This window comes from Molossus molossus, unplaced genomic scaffold (assembly GCF_014108415.1).
Source record: "Molossus molossus isolate mMolMol1 unplaced genomic scaffold, mMolMol1.p scaffold_m16_p_22, whole genome shotgun sequence".
Lineage (NCBI taxonomy): Eukaryota > Metazoa > Chordata > Mammalia > Chiroptera > Molossidae > Molossus > Molossus molossus.
Window position 1 is genome coordinate 425278 of NW_023425358.1, and position 23061 is coordinate 448338.

The following is a 23061-nucleotide window of genomic DNA, read 5'->3' on the forward strand; positions in this document are numbered from 1 at the left end:
GAGAAAGGGGGAGGGAGAGAGAAACATCGATCGGCTGCCTCCCATGTGCATCCCAACTGGGGATTGAGCCTGCAGCCTGTGCATGTGCCCTGACCAGGAACCAAACCGGTGACCTTTCGCTGCACAGGGTGACACTCAGCCACTGAGCTACACAGGCCAGGGATCTGCATACTTTCTCAAAAAGACCATTTTGCCCTGGCCAGTTTGGCTCAGCAGTTAGAATGTTGGCCCATGGACCCGGGTTTAATTCTGGCCAAGGGCATGTACCTCAGCTGTGGTTTGTCCCCAGCCCTGGTTGGAGTCATGCAGGTGGCAACCATTCACATCGATGTTTGTCTGTCTCTCTCTGTCTTCCTCCCTCCTTCCCGCTCTATCTGAAGATAAATGAAAAAATATCCTCTGGTGAGGATTAAAAAATATATATATCTTAGCCCAGCTGGTGTGGCTCAGTGGTTGAGCATTGACCCATGCACCAAGAAGTTGCCAGTTCAATTCCTAGTCAGGGCACATGCCCAGGTTGTGGGCCCGATCCCCAGTGGGGGACATGCAGGAGGCAGCCAATCCATGTTCTCTCTCATTGATGCTTTCATCTCTCTCTCTCTCTCTGCCTTCCTCCCTCTCTAAAATCAATAAAGAGAAAAATAAAATAAAATAAAATAAAATAAAATAAAATAAGTCCATCCCTGGTTAGGTTGGCTAGAGTGAGTGTCAAATGAGTTTGTGAAAGTACAGCCATGGGCAGCAGAGGGTGGACACGCCATCACAGAGTGCCCACTGGTGGTGGACACGCCATCGCGGAGTGCCCGCTGGGGGGTGGGCACGCCATCGCGGAGTGCCCGCTGGGGTTGGACACGCCATCGCGGAGTGCCCGCTGGGGTTGGACACGCCATCGCGGAGTGCCCGCTGGGGGGTGGGCACGCCATCGCGGACTGCCCGCTGGGGGGTGGGCACGCCATCGCGGAGTGCCCGCTGGGGGGTGGACACGCCATCGCGGAGTGCCCGCTGGGGTTGGACATGCCATCGCGGAGTGCCCCCTGCTGGGGTGGGCATGGATGAGGAGCCTTGCTGTCTCAGGTGCACACGGACAATCACTATGCTGCCAGCACATGGCATACCTAGTCTCTCCGCTAATCGGAAGACCCTCCTCTCCTCTTTTTATCCAAACTTGTTCAAAGTGCACAAGTCTTATATGGATTCCCGAGTGATGTCATCACGGTCGGTGTCAAAGGTCGCATGGCATATTCCAATACATGCGCTGGCACCACAAGGCTGCCCTCAGGGAAGTCACCAAAAGCTTACCCCCCATGTCTGCTGAGGAAGTGGCTCTCCAACGTCTGCTCCTTCCCAGGCCTCAGATTCCAGTTCTAGAAGAAGGGAACTGTCTGTGTTCACAGGCCTCCTGAGCTCCCATTGTGGACGGCGGCTGGGGCACCGGAAACTGGCCTATTTGTAGAGGATGAAAGTCTCTTGTCTCAGCCACTAGGTGGGTCAGAGAGCTCTGTTCCATACCAGACCTCTGTGTCTGTCCTCATCACTGCCCAGCACGGAAAAGAAGGCCAATTGTCGGCAAAAGGAGAACATCAAAACCCCAAGCTTCACAGGTTAAGACAGAAAGAAGGGTGAGAGGCCCACACCAAGACACATAGTAATTAAAATGACAAAAATTAAAGATAAAGAGAGAATCCTAAGAGCAGCAAGAAATAAGCAACAGGTTACCTACAAAGGAAACCCCATCAGGCTCTCAGCTGACTTCTCACAAGAAACACTACAGGCCAGAAGGGAATGACATGAAGTAATCAAGGTCATGAAAAACAAGGACCTAAATCCAAGACTATTCTACCCAGCAAGGCTGCCATTCAAAAGAGAAGTTCAAATAGAGAGCTTCCCAGACAAAAAAAGACTAAGAGAATACATTAGCACCAAACCAGCACTACAAGAACTATTAAAAGGACTGCTGTAATTAGTAGAAGAAATAGGAAGAAAAATATAACCAAACTAAACAAAAATGGCAATAAATAAGTACATATCAATAATCACCTTAAATGTAAATGGACTAAATGCTGATAAAAAGACACGGAGTAGCTGATTGGATAAGAAAGCATGACTCATCTATATGTTGTTTACAAGAGACCCACCTCACAACAAAAGATGCACATAGGTTGAGAGTGAAGGGATGGAAAAAATTTTCCAAGCAAACGCAAAAAAAAAAAAGAAAGAAAAAAACGCTGGGATAGCAATACTCATATCTGATCAAATAGATTTCAAAATGAAAACCATAACTAGAGACAAAGAAGGCCACTACATAATATTGAAAGGATCTATCCAAAAGGAAGATATAACCTTGATAAACATATATGCACCCAATATAGGAGCACCAAATTATATTAAAAATCTTCTGGAGGACTTCAAAGGAGAAATCAACAGCAATACAATCATAGCAGGGGACGTCAACACTTCGTTGACACCACTGGATAGATCCTCTAGACAAAAAATTAGCAAGGAAACAGAGACTCTAAATGAAGCACTAGACCAAATGGATTTAATAGATATCTACAGAGAATTATACCCCGAAACTACAGAATTCATATTCTTCTCAAGTGCACATGGGACGTTCTCAAAGATAGACCACGTGATAGGACACAAACTAAGTCACTACAAGTTCAAGAAATTGAAATGATATCAAGCATCTTCTCAGATCACAATGGCATGAAACTAGAAATCAATTGCAACAAGAACATGCAAAGACATTTGAACACATGGAGGCTAAATAGCATGTTATTAAACAATGAATGGATTACCGAGGAGATCAAGGAAGTAATTAAAAACTTTCTGGAAACCAATGAAAATGAACACACAACAACACAAAATCTATGGGATGCAGCAAAAGCAGTTCTGAGAGGGAAATTCATAGCACTACAGGCCAACCTCAAGAAACAAGAAAAATTTCTAATTGATTGTCTAACCTCACAACTTAAAGAATTAGAAAGCAAACAAAAATAAAACCCCAGAGCAAGTAGAAGGAAGGAAATAGTAAAGATCAGAGAAGAAATAAATGACAAAGAAACCAAAAAATAATTCAAAGGAGTAATGAAATAAAGAATTAGTTTCTCGAAAAGATAAAAAAGATTGATGGACACTTAGCTAGACTCACCAAGAAACAAAGAGAGAGAACCCAAATACACAAAATCAGAAATGAAAGAGGAGAAGTAACAACTGACACCACAGAAATACAAAAGATTGTTAACAGCTACTATGCACAATTATATGGCAACAAATTCAACAATCTAAGCGAAATGGGCAAATTTCTAGAAACACACAGTCTCCCAAAACTGGACCGGGAAGAGATAGAAAACTTGAATAGACCAATAACAACTAAAGAAATTGAAGAGGTAATCAAAACTCTCCCAGCAAACAAATGCCCAGGCCCAGATGGCTTCAAGGGGGAGTTTTCCCGAACATTCAAAAAAGAACTAACACCCATTCTCCTCAAACTATTTCAAAAAATTCAAGAAGAAGGAAGATTTCCAAACTCATTTTATGAGGCCAGCATAATTCTAATTCCAAAAGCAGAAAAAGACACTACAAAGAAAGAAAACTACAGGCCAATATTCCTGATGAACATAGACGCCAATATCCTGAACAAAATACTAGCAAATCAGATCCAGCAATACATCAAAAAAATTATTCACCATGACCAAGTGAGATTCATCCCAGGGATGCAAGGCTGGTACAATATTCACAAATCAATAAATATGATACATCACATAAACAAAATGAAGAATAAAAACCACATGATCCTATCAATAGATGCTGAAAAAGCATTCGATAAAATCCAGCATCCATTTCTGATAAAAACGCTCATCAATGTGGGAATAGAGGGATCATATCTCGACATAATAAAGGCCACATATGAAAGACCTACAGCCAACATCATACTCAATGGGCCAAAACTAAAAGCATTTCCCTTAAGAAAAGGAACAAGACAGGGATGCCCACTTTTGCCACTCTTATTTAACATAGTACTGGAAGTCTTAGCCACAGCAATCAGACATGAAGAAAAAATAAAAGGGATCCAAATTGGAAAAGAGGAAGTGAAACTGTCATTATTTTTCAGATGACATGATATTATACATAGAAAACCCTAAAGACTCCATCAAAAATCTACCAGACTTAAGGAATGAATTTGGCAAAGTAGCATGATACAAAATTAACGTCAAGACATTGACAGCATTTTTATACACCAATGATGAACTCACAGAGAAACTAAAAAACAATCCCATTTACCATCGCGGCAAAAAAAATTACGACACCTAGGAATAAACTGAACCAAAGAAGAAAGGACTTATTTGCAGAAAACTACAGGACATTGAAAAAAGAAATAGAGGAAGATATAAAAAAAAAATGGAAGCACATACCTTGTTCATGGATTGGAAGAATTAACATCATTAAAATGTCCATATTACCCAAAGCAATCTATAGATTCAGTGCAATCCCCATCAAAATACCAACGACATATTTCACAGAACTAGAATGAATACTTCAAAAGTTCATATGGAACCAAAAGACCCCGAATAGCCACAGCAATTTTGAAAAAGAAGGACAATGTAGGTGGGATCACAATACCAGATATCAGGTTATACTACACAGCGACTGTAATCAAAGAAGCCTGGTACTGTCACAAGAACAGGCATATAGACCAGGGGAACAGAATAGAGAACACAGAAATGGACCCAAGACACTATGCTCAATTAATATTTGACAAAGGTGGCAAGAGCACACAGTGAAATAAAGACAGCCTCTTTAATAAATGGTGTTTGGAACATTGGACAGCTACATGCAAAAAAAAATGAAACCAGACCATCAACTTACACCATACACAAAAATAAACTCAAAATGGATAAAAGACTTAAATGTGACCTGTGAATCCATAAAAATTTTAGAAGAAAATGTAGGCAACAAAATTTCGGACATCATATGCAGCAGAATTTTTACTGATACATCACCTAAGGCAACAGAAACAAAGGAGAAAATGAACACATGGGACTACATCAAACTAAAAAGCTCCTGCACAGCAAAGGAAACAACCATCAAAATGGAAAGGCAACCCCCTGTATGGAAGAACATCATTGCCAATAATATATTAGATAAGGGGTTAATTTCCAATATATAGAGAGTGCTCATACAACTCCACAAAAGGAAGACGAACCCAATTAAAAAATGGGCAGAGGAGCTGAATAGACACCTCTCCCAACAGGACATACAAATGGCCAAGAGACATGTGAAGAAATGCTCAACATCACTAATTATCAGAGAGATGCAAATGAAAACAATAATGAGGTATCACCTCACACCTGTCAGAATGGCCGCCATCAACAAATCATCAAACAAGTGTTGGCGAGGGTGTGGAGAAAAGGGGATTCTAGTACACTGCTGGTGGGAATGCAGACTGGTGCAGCCACTATGGAAAACAATATGGTGTTACCTCAAAAAGTTAAAAATTGAACTTTGATTTGACTGGGTGATCCCGCTTCTAGGAATATACCCTAAGAAGCCTGAAACACCAATCAGAAAGAATATATGTACCCCCATGTTCATAGTAGCACTATTTACAATAGCTAAGATCTGGAAACAGCCCGAGTGTCCATCAGTAGATAAATGGATAAAAAAGCCATGGTACATATACACAATGGAGTATTATGCAGCTGTAAGAAAGAAAGATCTCTTATCCTTTGAGACGACATGGAGGGACCTGGAAAGTATTATCCTAAGTGAAACAAACCAAGCAGAAAAAGACAAATACCACATGATCTCACTTTTATATGGAATATAATGAATATAACAGTCTAAGGAATAGTGTAGACCCAGAAACACGGAAGTAAGATACAGACTGATAACTCTCAGAAGAGGGGGTGAGGGGGTGGGAAGCGATAAACCACAGAACTTATATGCAGGTATGCATAACCAATGAACATGGACAACAAAGCCGGGGACGGGGCGGGGGGGATGGGGAGGAGGGTGTCAATGGGGTAAAAAAGGAGAAACATCTATAACAAAAATAAAATTAAAAAAAAAAAAAAGAAAGAACTGTGAGGATGTGGTCATAGTCCATTGTTGACAGTGTTGTTGCTGTGTCTGTCTTATGGATTAAAGGGGATTTAGTACTTTCCCTTTTACTTTTTTTTTCTTGTATTTTTAATAACTGCTCTTATTGCATTTCAAAAGCAAATCTTAATTTAAATCAATACCTTTAAAAAGAAATTAAAAACTCAGTTTAGTGTCAAGAGCTGACATAGGTATAGAATGCAAGCCACATTTTACATTTTATACATGTAAATTGTTATATAATAAATACAAAATAGAGAAAAAGACAACACTAATTTTTAACAAGGGTGATCTGCACTGATGTAATCTGAATATTCCTTATCAATTAAATGTATAGAAAGAACTTCTGAGACAGATGTACCCTTCACTGCGATGCCCCCACGTGGAAGTGGCAGGTGAATATCTGTAGGAACACGACTGATGGTCTGCCCTCCACTCAGAAGTGACCCTGTGTCTCCCGTCCACACTCAGAATTTGTCTTCACGAGCAGCTGCCCCCAGAGAGGACTCTCGCGGCTCCTTGCAATCCACAGTTTGACGGTGTGTGTAAAGGACCTGAAGTCAGCGACGGCTCGTGGCCACTTGCCTGCTGTGCCCAGCCTGAGTGTGAGGTTAGGGGCAGCCACACCAAAGAGCCGTCTGTAGTCCGGGGATCCCACAGTCTGACCTGCCCATCTGGCTTCCAGATGCTAGACGTTTACAAAGTGGAGTATAGGAGATACAATGAAACATGGTTTCTTGTCTGAATTGGCTCAAGACAGCCAGAGTCAACACCCCACGCGCTGATGGCGTGGTCCCAGGATGCACTGCAGATTTCCTCAGCCTCTGACCACAGCACCCAGGAAATGCTTCCTTGTGGCCAACAGGGTCACTATGGGCACCTTGTTAGTCCCAACTGCTCTGTTTCCTGTTTATTCCTTGGTCGGCTGGTGGATTCCTCCATTTCCTCTTCTCCATTTGTAGGGACTGTAGACAGATCTTTAGCACCTGATCCCAGAAGCCACTGAAAACTTCAGTTCCTGTCCTATCAACAGCCATGGCATCCGACTTCCCGCCTGGCGCCTGCAGCGTGCAGACTCTCCTCGGATTCTCTCCACACCCACTCCCATCAGAGAACAGTCGGAGCCGGGACGCACTTGGTAGTAGGGACGACAAGTTGTCTTTTTTCACCAAGGCCACACCTTTTACAATGTCTGTATGTCCCAAGATTGTCCTTACTGACTTTCCTTCCAAGGACCAGATCCAAGAAGTCTTGTCCTAAGAACCTGTCACGGCCCGTTCCTCTGCCCCTTTGACTGAACCGATGCAGTCAGCGCGGAACGAGCACTGGCCGAGGGAGCATGCTCCTCCACCTGTTCCAGTGCCACCTGTTGGACCGGGGCATTCCCAGAAACTGGTCCTTGATAAGGAAATCAACCTCCACATGTTTGTGGGCTTCATTTTTGGCCTCCAGCAGTTTCTTACTGATGTTTCTAAGGTCAGCAATCTCAGAAGCTGCAGGGATTGCGGAGGGAACATCATCCACCGCATCTTTCTTGTTGTCAGTGCAGAACCATGCCTGGAGCTGAGCCCTTGCAGGGTACCCACAAACTCCCCCCAGAAACGTACGGGTAAGAGTCAGACCACCGGCGCTGGGCCTTGCTCTACTGAGATTCTTTGTTGGCTCTCGCCTGTGGCCTTACACTTTAAATCCAGATGAGTAGAGAGGTACAAAAAAAGAACCCCGTTCTCCTCTTTTCGTGATGATGATAACTTCCATTTCTTGAGCATCTCTTCTTTGCCAGACACTTCCAGGCACCTGTGATGTTGGCTGTTGTGATGGGTTGAATTGGGTCCCCTCAAAAGAGATGTTCAAGTTCTAACCCCCAAGACCTGTGACTGTGACCTTATCTGAAAATAGGGTTTTTGCGGATGCAATCAAACCAAAATCAAGTCATGTTGGATTCAGTGAGTCCTAGTCCAATGCCTGGCATCTTTATAAAAAGAGGGAAATCTGGACACAGACACACGAGGGAGAAGACCATGTGGATCTGGAGACAGATTGGGGTGATGCATCCAAGGCCATGTCGAGTGTTGCCAGCAACCACCGTGAGCTCGAAGAGACAGGAAGAAGTCTCCCCTAAAGACTTCAGGACAGAGGGGCCCTACTGGCATCTTGCTTTGGGCTTGTAGTCTCCAGACCACGAGACAATACCTGCTGGTGTTTTAAGCCACCAGTGTGTGGTACTTCATGTTGCATCCCTAGGAAACTAACATATCTATTGTTCTTATTTGAGAAATGAGGAAACAGGTGCAATTCATTTTAAACCCTTGAACAAGACCACTTACCAGTGAGTGGAAGAGAAGAGTTCAAACCCAGGAACGTGTGATTGGAGCCTGTGTTCTCCCTTTGACACCAGGCCTCCACCCTCGTCTGTAGGCTTTTTGAATGATCTGTGTGTCTGTCCTTTCTCATTTGGTCCTCAGGACTGTTCTTTGAGGGAAAGGGGCGAGGATTATAATTCCCATCTGAGACGTAAGGAACCAAAGTCCCACATGGAGCAAGGACAGTGCAGGGCTGGGCCTGGAGCACAGGTGTCTGACTCTCAGAGGGCGCTCTTGTCTTAGGTGTGTCTGGCAGCCCTCCTAGGCAGTTCCCAGCCAGCCCTGCTTCTCGGCTCCCCCCAGCCCCTCCAGTGACTAGGCCCTGAGAGGCCCCTCAAAAACAAATGGCCAGGCCATACAACGAGGCTCTAGCCTTAATTTCTTGATTAGCACCAACTGAACCAGAGCCCTGCTCATGACCAGCAGACCATGAGGAGCCATGTGGGTGAAGGTACCTGACACCACATGCTCTCACCTCCTGGGGACATCTGCTTCCAGGCTACCCTCACCACCCAAGACACCCCTGTGTCAGTTCCGACCAGAACTAAACTTCACTTGGTCAACTTCTGGACGTCCTATGTTGAGTAGGCCAAATGTTTCTGCCTGCAAACCTATCACTATATTAGTCCCCCGCATGAGTTCCTGGGGTGCAAAGTTTTGTGTCAGCATGGACAGGCCATGATGCCCAGATGTGTGCTCAACCACTGATCTAGATGGTCTAGATAATACAGGCCTTCTGTAGATGGGATGAACGTGTATGATCAGTTGAGTTTAAGTAAAGGAGATTGATTCCCTTTGAGCGTGTGGGTGGGCCTCGCCCAACCCACTGAAGGCTTCAGAGTCAGAGCAGGCTCCTGCAGGAGAAGCCGTTTCTCCCTCAAAGCTGTCTCATCGACACCTGCCTGGGTTTCTAACCTGCTAGCCTGCCACAGCGGTGCTGGATTTACCAGCAACAGCAATCACACGAACCGATGACTGCACACACGCACTCTACTGGCTCTTTCTCTGGGGAACCCGGACTGATTCGTGTCCTGTCTGGTCAGGATTCCTCCCCGCTTCCAGCCTCCACACCGAAGCCCACATGTGCCCACAGCAGCTCAGAGCTGATCTGTAACAGGGGCCAAGCCGAGGAAAACCTGAGTGTTGCCATGAACAGCTTACACTAAACTGTTTATGCATTTATTGAGCAAATATTTATTGAGCGCATTTTTCTGTGTGCTTAGAAAATACCCAAAATTCAGCTGGGGAGAGAACCATTCTGAACGGACTAAACCAGGGGAACTGTTGAGAAGAAGTTTCAGTTTAACTTTGCTGCATCTGAAACCAAAGAGGCATTAGCAGGAAGAGCTGGTGCCAACAGACAGCCTGGCAGAGCCCACCACAGGGTCCTAGATACAGTTACAGAGAAACTCTCTGGTACAGTCGTGTTACGTTAATGAAATTGAAAGTTGAATGCTGGGTGTTCGTCGCTTTGTGAATTTTCTCTAGCTGATAGTTACCTGTAAACAAAAATACACTTAATTTTATTTATAATCTTTAAGGACCAAGAATATCTTAGTTCTGTGTCTATGAGCTCACCTGTCATGAGTGATTGTTACCAAACATCACCAAACCTATGTGCAAAAATGAAAATAATGACCCGCAAGTGTAAATGCCTAGTGAAGATTTACTACAAAACCCTGCAAAGCAATAGGCAGTGACAGCATGTCTCTGAAGTCTAAAGGCAACCAGAAGCCGTCTGCAAATGTCCAGCAATCTAAGATTTTCTAGGCTTTTTCATAAACATGGATCATCAAAAGTTTATTATGGGATGTTTTCCTTCTTTACCAGCTTTGGGATATAATTCTGCTTCTGGTCAGGCAAAAATCAGGACCAAAGTCAGAAGAAGGTTTTTCTCTTTGTGCTTCTCAGAGGCTGCTCGACATTTGTACCTCGATCCCACCTCTTTGTGAAACTGTTCCCAGTGCTCAAGTCAGCATTTTCTTCTGCTGTTCCTCCTGCCTCTCTGCTGATCGCTTTCTCCATCGTTTGTGTTGACTTCCCTCCCTCCCCCTCCTCCCTCCCTCCCCTCCTTCCCTCCCCCTTCCTCCCTCCCTCCTCCTCCTCCTTCCCTCCCCCTCCTCCCTCCCTCCCCCTCCTTCCCTCCCCCTTCCTCCCTCCCTCCTCCTCCTCCTTCCCTCCCCCTCCTCCCTCCCTCCCCCTCCTCCTTCCCTCCCCCTTCCTCCCTCCCTCCTCCTCCTCCTTCCCTCCCCCTCCTCCCTCCCTCCCCCTTCCTCCCTCCCTCCCCCTCCTCCTTCCCTCCCCCTCCTCCCTCCCTCCCCCTCCTCCCTCCCTCCCCCTTCCTCCCTCCCTCCCCCTCCTCCTTCCCTCCCCCTCCTCCTCCCTCCCCCTCCTCCCTCCCTCCCCCTCCCTCCCTCCCTCCCCCTCCTCCCTCCCTCCTCCTCCTCCCTCCCTCCTCCTCCTCCCTCCCTCCTCCTCCTCCTTCCCTCCTCCTCCCTCCCTTCCTTTTCCTTCCTCCCTCCATCCCTCCTCCCTCTCTTCCTCCCCTTCCCTCCTCCCTCTCAACTCCCCACTCCTTCCCTCCCTCTCTCTCTATCCCCCTCTCTCTATCTCAAATGTTCCTGGTCCTTTTCTATTTTTACTTAACTGACTGGGTAATCTCAGCCACTCTGAAATCTGTAAGTCTAACCTTGGCTGCTCCCCTGAATTCCGGTAGCACATTTCTGACACGCTACTAGATATGTCACCTGAATGTCTCGCAGGCACCTCAGATACAGTGTCTGAGCTGCATTCAGTCGATCGCTCCTTCTCCCTTCTGCCCCGTCTCAGGTGGCGTTTCCATCCGTTCCCCGAGCTGTCCTCACTTCTGTCACTTCTCTGTTCCGCTGGCCAGCTCCCCCCTAGACAGTTCTCAAAGGAACAGGGGATGGCAAAAGTAGGTGTATAGTTGCTCGTATGGAAAAAGACATGCAGGTTATGATTATTACAAAAAAGAATAAACTCTGTGTTTTGTGTACTCACAACTGAAAACCTGCTTTTGCCCACCTGTAGTCCCCCCACAACCTGCCCTGTCCAGGCTCTTCTGGTCTCTAACCTGAGCTGCTGCTGTTCAGCGGCCTGGACCCTCCTTTAGGACAGGGTGGCTCTTGGTCATCCCTGTGTCCGGAGGGCCACAGTCACCAGCTTGCACTGCGAAGAAGTAGAGTGAAAATTGTGGACTCTGGGGCCAGGCTGCCTCGGTTTACTCCCAAGCTGACACTTACTAACGGCATGTCACATGTTTCTCAGTTTCTCCATCTGTAACAGAGGTGGTGGTGCAAACTATGCGGACACGCACATCGGCACGTGGCGCGGTCACACTTAACAAATGTGTGCAGACGCCCCCCTTGGCAGTCCCCTCCGTTCCCGCAGCTGGAGAGTCGTTTCTAAATTTATTTCTGTTTACTTACTTTTTACAAATGTAACCATGTCAACCTCTTACTGAAAACCAGTCCCTGGCTGGCTGCCCGTAGCTTACAAGCTACGTGGAGTAAGTACAAGCTACGTGGCATGGAAAATGAAGCCCGTCTCTCCTGTCCCGTTTCCTGCTCCTGGCTGCAGGCACCTCCACCCACAGTGCTCGCTGCCTCCCCATCCGGCAGTCTCTCTGCCTCCTCATCTCCGTTCTGCTCCTCTTCTTGCCTCTCAGCCATCTGACACACGCTTTCCTAGTCTTTGATACCCAGCTCAAAAGCCACTTGCTCTTCCGTGTGACTCCACTAGATGGAGCCGATTGCTTGTCTCTGGGCTTCCACCTCTGCTGTACTCTGAGAGCATTTGCATGTTGCATTAGTGACTCTGTGGTTCTCTCTCTCTCTCTAAATCCTCGTGAAAGATACATTGAGGAAAGGCACCCTCTCGTCAGACCATCCATTTTTATGTTGTGATTTTTGGTATGAGATGTGTGGTCATTCTAGCACGCCCTGTTTAGTGAAGAAGGGAGGGAGGGAGGGAGGGAGGGAGGGAGGGAGGGAGGGAGGGAGGGAGGGAGGGAGGGCGAGCGGGAGAGATGCCCTTGACCCCTCTGCAGGGCGCTTTGTCTTCCTGGCTGCTGTCAGGAGCAGTGACCTAAATTCCTTTCTGTGCCTTACTGCACTCGTCTTGAGGAAACAGACGGGACACAAGTTTCCAGGGAGGCCTCCACATCCGTCTGCTGCTCAGGCCTGGCGTGGCTGCCAGCGGAACTCGCTGCTTCTCTCCGTCTGACCTGCATCCGCCACACCACGTAATGCCCACATGGGAAGGCACCGGAACCACTGGCTGGGGCCCGTGGGCTTCCCGGATACACAGAGGGCCCAGCCTTTGGCATCTGGGGCACCCCCTGGCACCCCAAGTATGGAAGTCGAATGATAGGACATCTGAAGTTCAGAGTTTTTCTATTTCTTTGGCACATAAGCTCCTTTCTCACTGAGAAGTTCATGGACATTCTGCGCTCCGCAGTGTTATGTATTGGTGCGTCTTGTAAGCTCCAAGTCACTGCGTGAATTGAGGGCAGAAGAGCGGAGGAAGACAAGAACATTTGTATTTGACATTGGAGTGTATAGTTGAGCTCGCTCTTCTTTTCTACAGCAGCAATTTGCCTAATGATGTTTAGCTCAAGCTAATATTAGAGTAAGTTTGTGTTCCTCCAGCAACCCTGACTGTGACAGCAAGGTCTCACATGTGCCAGAGGTCACCTAGGAGCTGGCATTCGGCACGTGTCATCCCTAAATGGATGACAACGTCTTAGAAAATTCAAGGAGGTGGGGCGTATGTGCAGGATAGTTGCATGTTGACGAACATCTTTCTGGCATCTCTCTATTTGTGACACACTTTGGCAGGCTCTGGCTGATGCAGTGACCTCCAGAGCCGGGGGTGCGATTCCCGTTCCTTGCGGAAGCGTCCTGAGGCTGGTGCTGGAGGGGGACAGGAAAGTGTATGGTGACGGTCACAGTGAACCCAATTTGCTGTCTGAAAATCCATAGGCTCCTAGTAGCCTATCTTCACGGTGTCACGGGCATATTTTCTGTGTCTAGGCCATGCATTAGGTGATGTCTCAAGATGTTTTGTGATCTAAGGGTACTACTGATGATCCATAGAGGGTCCCAAGCCAGCCAGAGCATCCAAGCCTCCCTTTAAAATGTGAGTTTACTATTATCTCCCTTTGGTGTCCTGCTTTTGATAAACAAATGGGAAAGGTTCATACTCTCTCCCTTTTCTCCTCTTAGCTCTACATTATCCCTGTCAAGGAAAAAAGGAAAAAACAATGACTAAACTGCGAGAAAGAAATAAATGCCAGTATGAAATTAATGCCCAGCCTCTTTGCTGGAGGTATTAGCCTCTTCCAAGAAGGTCTGACTGTGGGGACGGACAGCAATGCTGAGCAACCAGCAAATCGCTTCTAACACAGCTTAATATTCTGTTACAAGGAAACTAAATGAATGGAGTTTTATTTCTTAAAACCTAGCAACGTAATAGCCCATATAATGGAAATATGGCTTCCTGAATCATTTTAATATTGATTGTTTATTGAGTTTTCTCTCAAGAAGCCGAAGGTGCTTTATCAACATTACTTTAGTAATTGTCACAACCCCTTCGTGTGGATTATGGGGCTTTGCTTTATGGCTTTGCTTTAACGGCACCGAAGCAGCTGAGTGGTTTGCTCGGGTCACTCAGCAAGACAAGGTCAATGCCAGGGTCAGAAGTTAGGTCTACTCCTACCAGATTTCCAACCAGCAAAATGAAAATTGACATGCTGCCTCTGGGCTACATACCGGCCATGAAGCCATGTCGGTGTTTTAGTGAGAGGGACTAGCTGGCTGCTTTCTGTCCCCTGTGGAGGCAGAGGTGAGTAGTTCGTGCTCACCCAAAATCTCATCAGCTCACCGCAGACACACTGTCCTTGGTTTCTGTGCTGGGACGAGAAGAAATCATGTCCTTCTGCCTCTCCCAGAAGGAGCAATGGACACTGTTGTCTTATCTCCTCATCCCAAGTGTGTTTCAGTGTGTGACTGACCATCGACCGCGGCTGGGAGTGGAAGGGAACTTCTCTCTGAAGACTGGCAGAACCACACAGAGGACATGCCAAGCCTTCGTCACGGGCTCCCCGGGGAGGGGATGGGGTACAGGGAAGGAGGGATTCATATCCCTAGTTCGTACGTGGGCACAGCTTTACACAAACCCTGGGGAACCCACACACTGACCCGCTCTGTCTGTGGAAGGCTGAGGTGGTCCCGAGCTCCAAGGGTAGCAGCACTGCTTCTAGGAGCACTAGGGGAGAGGCTGGCCGTGCCCTGAAGGCTTCGCTGGGGCCCGAGAACCCCGTGGCGCGCAGGTTGTGACCCACAGGAACTCCAGGAGTTACGGGAGTGACTGTGCCCAGAAGGCATTCTCCCCCACGCTTGTCTGGCAGTATCACTGTGGGGCAGAAAGTCGTGCTTCCTGTCCCCTGAGGGAGCTCTGATGTACAAGCTACCTGGGTCACATACCCCATCCGTTCTGATCACCGCTGGACAGCGAGGCAGACACACATGCAGCCCTCACCGTGTCACTGAGTTCTCAGCGTGACCCCATGAGAGAGGTTCACTGTCCCTCCACGCTGCAAAGGAAACAGGCCCAGAGCAGTTACGTAACCTGCCTGATGTCACACAGTTTGCAAGTGCAAAGCCGGATTCAGTGCAGAATCTGTTTCGATCCACCACGCGTCCCGTCCTGCCTCACCTCCCTCGCGCGTGTGGCTCCGGACTCGCGGAAGCAGCTGTGTTCTTCCTAGCGCGTCATTTCTTCCAGGACACAGCGGTGGAGGTGTCAGCGAGTCAACAGACGTTTCTAAGGGGAGCGGGACTTGCCACACGCCGGGAGTTTACTGCCTCTTCGTAGTATGCGGGCGGCCCCCCCGCTGACGTCCAGACTCCCCCATGCCGGGATCGGTCAGCTGGCGACCGGCCCTTCGGGGCTCTCTGCCGTCACAGCATCCAGGACGGTGGCTCCGGTGTGGCTGGTCTGAAGCCCAAAGTCAAGGGACTGTTTCCCATGTCAGTGCCGCCTCATTTCCCTCCGTCTTGCCGCCTGGACGCCTGGGGCACAGACCGTGTGTAACCAGTGACCTGCCTTCGCGCAGTTGTTGCACCAGGAGGAGCGGCCCCCCCGCAGTCCACAGAGGGGGTGCAGTCAGTGTAAGTGCCTACGGGTACAAGGGGTACACCTGCTGTGTGTGAGCATCATTTCCTGTCAGCCAAAGTCGCACAGTGTGTAAGTGTACAGCCAGGACTCTGCGCTAGGCAGTCTGGGTGACTGGGTGACCGGTGAATAGTGGGGCGTCATAGAAAATTGTGTTTCAGCCCTGGCCGGTTTGGCTCAGCGGTTAGAGCATCAGCCCGCAGCCCGAGAGTCCCGGGTTCGGTTCCAGCTAAGGGCACGTACCTCGGTGGCAGTTTGTTTCCGGCCCCGGTTGGGGTTGTGTGGGTGGCAGCCAGTCGATGTGTTCCTTTCACATCGATGTTTCTCTCTCTTCTCTCTCTCTCACACTCTACATGAACAAAAAATGGAAAAATGTCCTCGGGTGAGGATAAAAAAAAAAAAAAAGAAAGAAAGAGAAGCATGTTCCCAAGTGCTTTGAGAGGGTGAGGCGGAGCAGGCTGGGCCGGCGCTGGTGCGGGGAGGGGGTTCTGAGGGACTCTGCTGGAGCAGGAAGGGGACGGAGAGGAAGCCGCAGTCCAGCTGCCAACTGAGCGGAGCGGAGCCTGGTGTCCTGCGGCCAGGTCTCGGGGCCGAGACCCTCCCGGGCCCTCCCCTGTCCATGTGGACACCTGGGTGTTGCAATTCAGGGGACACAATGAAGCGCCTCAGTTCTTCAGAAGAAAAGCGTCACGATCGCGCATCTCTGGGTTGAGGGAAACCTGTTACCTGGGAGAAGTGCCTGTGGCCTGTGGCATCTGATGTGCTCCAAGCGCAGCAACGCAGGCGTCTTGAGAAAGGAGCCGTCTAAACATCCCTAGAGACGGCGTGTGCTCAGAGCCCTGCCAGCAACACGCTTCTCTGCGGCACGCAGGCCACGTGCGCTCTGCCTGCCAGGGCCGCGCGAGCCCAGGCTCAAGCTCAGGGACGGCCCATCGGCGCTCCGGCTGGTCGGCCAGCCACCCTGGGATCAGACGTCGTCTTGCCAACGTGCTGACAGGCTTTAGTGGAGCTGTTTGCATCTTGATCGCTCTTCTGTGTGACGTTGTCTTGCACCCTGGAACTGCCACCACCCGCCCACGGGCGCAGCTGTGGGCGCCACACCTCGCTGGGCTCCCCGCACTGTGGTGCCGTCAGGTGCGGGTTCCTGGCACTGACCGCAGAATGGAGTTTCGGATTCAGCAGCAATGAAGGATTTTTGTTGTAAGTGTCTCTCGGTTGAGAGACACGGAGTAACGTAAGCATGGCTGACAGCGCGGAATCCGGCAGGTTCGCCAAGCGTGCGGCCACGCGGCGCCTCTGCTGCAGCAGGTGCCTGGGCGTGGCCAGCTCCGGCCCGGCTCCGAGTGTGCGCTGGCGTCTGTGCCTCCTCCACTGCCCAGCTGTCGGTGACGACGGAGCACGCCCAGCCCCCGTTCACAGTCACATCTCTTTTGTTTCTTAATAACTAGACATTTGTTCACCGGTCTTCTGTTTTTGTGTTTTCAATTAGTTTCCATTCAGTATCGTTCTGTATTGGTTTCAGGTGCACAGCACAATTAGACAGTCACGTACTTTACAAAGCGGGCCCCTTGATGTCTCTGGTGCCCATCTGCTCCATTCAGAGTCATTACAGAACTGTTGGCTGTGCTCTCTGAGCTGCACGCTACACCCCTGTGACTGTTCTGTGACTACCCGTCTGTGCTCCTCAATCCCTTCGCCTTCCTCACCCAGCCCCAACGCCTTCCCATCTGGCAGCCATCAAAATGTTCTCCGTATCTGTGAGTCTGATTCTGGTTTTGTTTGTTTATTTTATTCTTTGGATTACACATGTAAGTGAAATCATAGGATAGTTGTCTTTCTCTGCCTGACTTAATAAAGGACATAACTATTGACAGTAGGTTGTGCTATGACTGATATGATCTTGAACTTGAAAGTTTACTGGTTCATAGAACCCCTAAGCTGAATACTGACTTTCTGCCCTAACCACGGACTTCTTAGATTTCTGAAATCATAAAGTCGTATCATTTTCCATTTCGGGGGGCCCTTTGGGTGCACCGGGTCCCATGGCTTCCTAGTGAGAGAAAGTGTCACCAGACCCTGAACAGGTGGGGGCGGCCTGTCCTACTTGAGTCAAGCTGAGCAGAGACAGGGTTGAGTCATCTGAGTGTTTATTCCGGTAATGGCAGCAGGTCGCCCTGGAAATCCTGCTCTGCGCCCCTCTTGCCGCTGGCTGATGACGCAGGGAGGAGGGAAGGTAGCTCCGTGCAGCTGCGCGCGTCGCGGGCACGGGGTCTGCAGCCTGGCCCCCAGGAGCTCGAAGTCTGATGAGCACGTGGCTGGTCTAGGGAGCTGCACCGCGAGCCCCTCCCGGACGAGACCAGCAGCATTCCCGAGGCGGACTTCCGGGCCGAGGCCAGCCCGGCGACCACGTCCAAGCCTGCGCCGTCCTGGGTCTGCTTGTACAGCGCGTCTTCTTGGAGTCATGGACGCCCCTGGGCTCTGAGGCGTCTCGCCCTGCACGGCCCCGTTGCACCCTCCAGGCTCCCAGGGCCTGTAAGAACCTCTTCTCTGCAGTCGGGGCGGCGAAGCCTCGCTAGACAGCCGAGCTTCTGTTCGCGCGCCCTCCCCCACGGCAGCCTGGGCAGGGCGGGGCCTGGGGACAGCGGGCACCTCTCCGCTCCGGCAGGGAGACTCAGCCCTGTGCTGCCAGATCACCTGTTAAAGACAAAAGAGCCAGAAATCTGGATTTTTCAGTGAAATCTCCCAATTATTTAATGTTGGCAACTAATCAAAATGAGCAAACACTGCAGGGCAAACAGACGAGCTGAGCATGGGCTGTGTGGGGTCTGTGGCTCTGGCGGTGTCGCTTCGATCCCGTCCGGCCCGACTGCAGCTGGAGAGGGTGAGCACCTGCCCACAACAGCCGATGTCCGGGAGCAGGCCCCGAGCGGCACCCCTCTCCCTCCAGCTCGCCGTCCTGCAGCTTTGTGACCCTGGCCAGCACATGGCTGGGCCGGGGACAAGCCTTCCCTCCCCAGCACCACAGCCCCGTCCTGGGCGGTGTCAGGAGCCTGTGCTGGGGTCCCAGCTCTTTCCCCCCTGGCCGGCCCTGGGCCTTGCTCTCCACACGGAGACGACGGCCTCCCGGTGCTGGCCTGGGCTCCTGGGAGGCACGCGTCTGACATCACCTGCAAAGGAAAAGCCGAGGACGCTGGCTGACTTAAGTCCTCGTCAGAAAGGTGTGAGTGTCCGAGGGACTGCTGCCGTCCTGCTCCGGCACGGACAGCACCGCTCAGAGCCGCGGGAGCCCGCGGCGGGGCCTCAGGCCCCCAGCGCTGCCCTGCTGACCCTCACCTGGGAGGTGGCCTGGCCTGGCTGTCCGTTGGCCCATCTGTGAGGTTGGGGCTGGTGGATGTTGGGAGCAGCCCCCGTACACTTCCACCGCCCGTGCCACTTGAACCAGTCAGTGGAACCCAGGCAATGCAGGCTGGGGCCTGACCGGCGCTCTCCGTACCCTCTGCCCTCCCTGCCTGGCCCGAGCGTCCCTGACAGAGTGTGGACAGTGAATCTCAATTTTATCTCCACTTCCAGGGGCGCAGGCCCGGCTACTTCTCCTTCCTGGACCCGTTCTCCCCGGGCGTCTGGCTCTTCATGCTGCTCGCCTACCTGGCTGTCAGCTGTGTCCTCTTCCTGGTGGCCCGGTAAGTGGTCCCCCGCCCGTCCTCACACTGCCCCGTGTGCCCTGGGAACGGGAAGTGGTCTCCGCCTGTCCTCACACTGCCCCGTGTCCCCTGGGAACGGCCCGAGGGTGGGGAGCAGGAGACCTGGGTGCGGAACCAGGTACACACAGTCCCTGGCGTGCACAGTGCGGACAGGCAAGCTTGTCCGGACCTGCTGTGCCGCCCTGCGCCTCCCCTCCCCCTGCGCAGTCCCAGCCCTGCTGTGCAGGGGCCTCGGGAGGAAGGGGGAGGAGGCGGAGGGAAGCTCAGTCTGAGGAGGTGCGAGGCACTGGGCTGCCCTGGCATCAGTCTGCCAGGGTCTGCCCGACACCGACAGTGCTGAGAAAAAGGAGGGGCGCCAGAGGCCGGTGCCGAGGCCTCCCCTGCAGAGGGCCTGCCCCGCCCTGCCAGCCAGGACTGGCCTGGGAAACGCAGCTGCCGGTCACGTGGGAACCATGACTGTGGCGAGCGCAAGAAGGCAGGATGGAGAGGCACGTGCAAGTCGTGTCAGGACAAGTGGACCGGAGCAGGGGCTGGGAAGAACAGCCCTCTCCTCTCCCCAGAAGCCCACCCTGTCCCGGGGCCTATGGAAGAGCCCGAGGAGCCCCCGTGGCTGAGGCCTCCCGAGGATGCGCACAGAGAGGGTTGTTTCTCTCTGAGGCGAAGGGCCAGTGCTCCAGCCTGGCCCCAGGAGAGCCAGCTCACTGTCCAGAAGAGAACCAGTGCTGGCTGCTCACCGGCGAACCCCCAGAACCGCTGCCCCTGCGCAGAGCTCAGACGACCACCCGGTGGGCGGCCAGGCTGCTGTGCTGAGGGGAGAACGCTGGGAGCGGACTTCCCGAGTGGTGGCTGTTCCAGCTGCCCCCTCAGCTGCCCCTTTGCCATGGAGCCGCCCGCAGGGCCAGATGAGTCTGCAGGCCCCACCTGGGTGGTGGGGTTTCCCCTGGGAGCATGTCTCTTCAGGAGCCCCAGGGCGGTGTGCTTTCCCCCATTACAGAACAGGCCCCCAAGCTTCACAGGGTGCCTAACCCTGGGCAGTCCCCAGCCCAGGGGGTGCTGAGTCAGCCGTCTCTGCTCCTTCCAGTGGAGATCCAGGCATCACAGGGTGCTGAGTCAGCCGTCTCTGCTCCTTCCAATGGAGATCCAGGCATCACAGGGTGCTGAGTCAGCCGTCTCTGCTCCTTCCAGTGGAGATCCAGGCATCACAGGGTGCTGAGTCAGCCGTCTCTGCTCCTTCCAGTGGAGATCCAGGCATCACAGGGTGCTGAGTCAGTTGTCTCTGCTCCTTCCAGTGGAGATCCAGGCATCACAGGGTGCTGAGTCAGCCGTCTCTGCTCCTTCCAGTGGAGATCCAGGCATCACAGGGTGCTGAGTCAGCTGTCTCTGCTCCTTCCAGTGGAGATCCAGGCATCACAGGATGCTGAGTCAGCCGTCTCTGCTCCTTCCAGTGGAGAGCAAAGCCAGGTCCAGGACATCACGAGGCCCAACAGAGAAAGGCCCCCAGCCTGGGGGGTCTTCAGAGGCTGCTATGTGCCTCTCGGAGCTCCCTGGGCCTGCACCTGCACCCCGCCCGTGCCAACACCTGCTGCCAGCCACGCAGGCAGGCCCGTGGGAGGTGGCAGGCCGTCCAATGCCCTCCTGACCGCCTGGCTGGCGCTTTTAGGGAGCTGTCCACCTGGAGCCCGGCTTTGCCGCTACTCAGTTCTCTGCCCCTTGACCACGGCCCTCCCTGTACCTAGCGACCCCAGCTTTCAGGTGACCTCGAGGTCCTGGAAATGGTCTTTCAGCCTGGTGACCAGACACACGCACACACGCACACACGCACGTGCGCACACGCACGTGCACACTCACGCACACACAGGCTGCTTCACCATGTCTGTCAGAGCCTGAAACTTCTCAACCAGCCTGGGTTCACAGCCCCTCTTCCTTGCCCTCCACACCAGCACTCACGCCTGTGCCCCCAGGACCCGGCATTAACAGAAAGACTGACCAGAGAAAGGTCTGATCATACAACGCGCGCGCACACACGCACACTGTGCATATATAGTACATGTATCACTATATATGTAGATACGCATATAAAACACCATGTCATATGCACACATGATGTAACATCTGAGCAAGGCCGAGCTGACCAGAGGCAGTGGTCCCAGGAGAGGTGGGCTTGTGGGGAGCAGCAGGACTCGGAGGGGGAGTGAGGAGAGGCGGGCAGTCAGAGGTCGGGCTCCGCCTGTCTTCACTCAGACCAGCTCCACTTTCACCTCTTTTCCTTAATCCTCACCCGAGGACATAGTTCTATTTATCTTCAGTAGAGCAGCAAGGAGCAAGAGGGAGCGAAAGGGAGAGAGAGACATCGATGTGAGCGAGACACATCGACTGGCTTCCTCCTACTCGATCCCTACGAGGGCCGGGGGCAAACCGCAACCGAGGTCCGTGCCCTTGACGGAATCGAACCCTCGACTCATTGGTCTGCGGGCTGACACTCCACTGCTGAGCCAAACCGGCCAGGGCCACTTTACCTCTTATGTGTTGTGCTTCCGGGTAAGGTTTTAGAAGAAAAACAACGTTTGAGCACAGTGATCCAAGGCAGCCATTCCCGAGCTAGCTGATGCCACAGTCACTCGGGAGCTTTGAAAAATTTGAATTTCCAGGTCTCATCTGCTCCGAATCCCTAAGGATGGGGCCTGGGAATTGGTATTTTGGAAGCTCCTTTCAGTGGCCCATAGGTTTGGGATCCACCGAGGAAGTGTGCCAGCCAACTCCACAGGCCACGGAGAAGGACCACGTCTCAGGACACGGGCAAAGGGTGCACGTGGCCATGAGCTCAGGAGCAAGTGGCAGTGGCAGGTCAGGGTTAGGGTCAGGGTTGGGTCAGACCCCCTGGGAGCTAGTCTCCGGATGGGCACACACCCACACACATCTCTCATCGAAGCAGGGGGGCTCTTCCTTCACCCCACCCCCAATGCTGCCCATGGGAGACGGGTTGGGGCTGTTGCACAGGGCATGTGTCGGTCTGCAGGCGGGAAGAGGGGGTCCTCCAGGCGTCAGAGGTGTGACAGAGAGGCCCGGAGGAGGCTGGGACAGGCAGTGGGGTAGAGTGTTCCCCACATGAGAACAGGCAGAGCTCAGAGGAGCCCTTCTCAACCCGTGTCCTCATTATATTCACCTGGGAAGCCCTAACGATACTGATGCCCAGGCCCTATACGGACAAGTTAAAGCAGAACCTGTGGGACAGGATCCGGTCATTGGCCTTTTGTGTAAGTGCCCAGGGGATGGAAACACAGAAGGGCTGAGAACCATGGTCAAGGGGCCGTCTGGGCCTGTGATCAGTGGTGTCAGCCTCACCTAGGAACCTGAAGAGTCTGAGGCCTCACCGACTTCCTGGGTCAGAAGCTTTGGGGTGAGACCCCACAATCTGTGTCTGTCCAGCCTTCCTGGTGCAGGCTAGAGTTTTAGAATCGCTGCTGCAGGCTGAGGGTTTCAGACGGGCTCTGTGAGCACCACAGGGAACTGGGGTGTCAGGACCAGCACCTTCCCCGCATCCAGCTGCCAGTGACCAGGCTCTGCTCCGTCTGTTCTGTACATTCGACTTCTGCGTCAGAACCTCCTTGGAAAGATCAGCAGTGTCTCCATGATTAATGAAGAACAGTAGGACAGCTGCAGTTAGTCCGCCCCCACTGCCCAGCCGGGGAAACACACCT

The 23061-nt window shown here is 51.6% G+C and overlaps 1 protein-coding gene and 1 pseudogene across 1 annotated transcript in view; one reads left to right on the forward strand and one right to left on the reverse strand.

Moving 5' to 3' along the window:
- Positions 1 to 23061, forward strand: part of GRIK4 (glutamate ionotropic receptor kainate type subunit 4) — a 331785-nt gene that overhangs the window by 271659 nt on the left and 37065 nt on the right. Inside the window, exon 13 of the mRNA XM_036276444.1 lies at positions 19233 to 19342. Coding sequence (XP_036132337.1) covers positions 19233 to 19342 — 110 coding nt within the window. The remainder of the gene's footprint in view (positions 1 to 19232; positions 19343 to 23061) is intronic.
- On the reverse strand, positions 6424 to 8333 carry LOC118639938 (annotated as a pseudogene).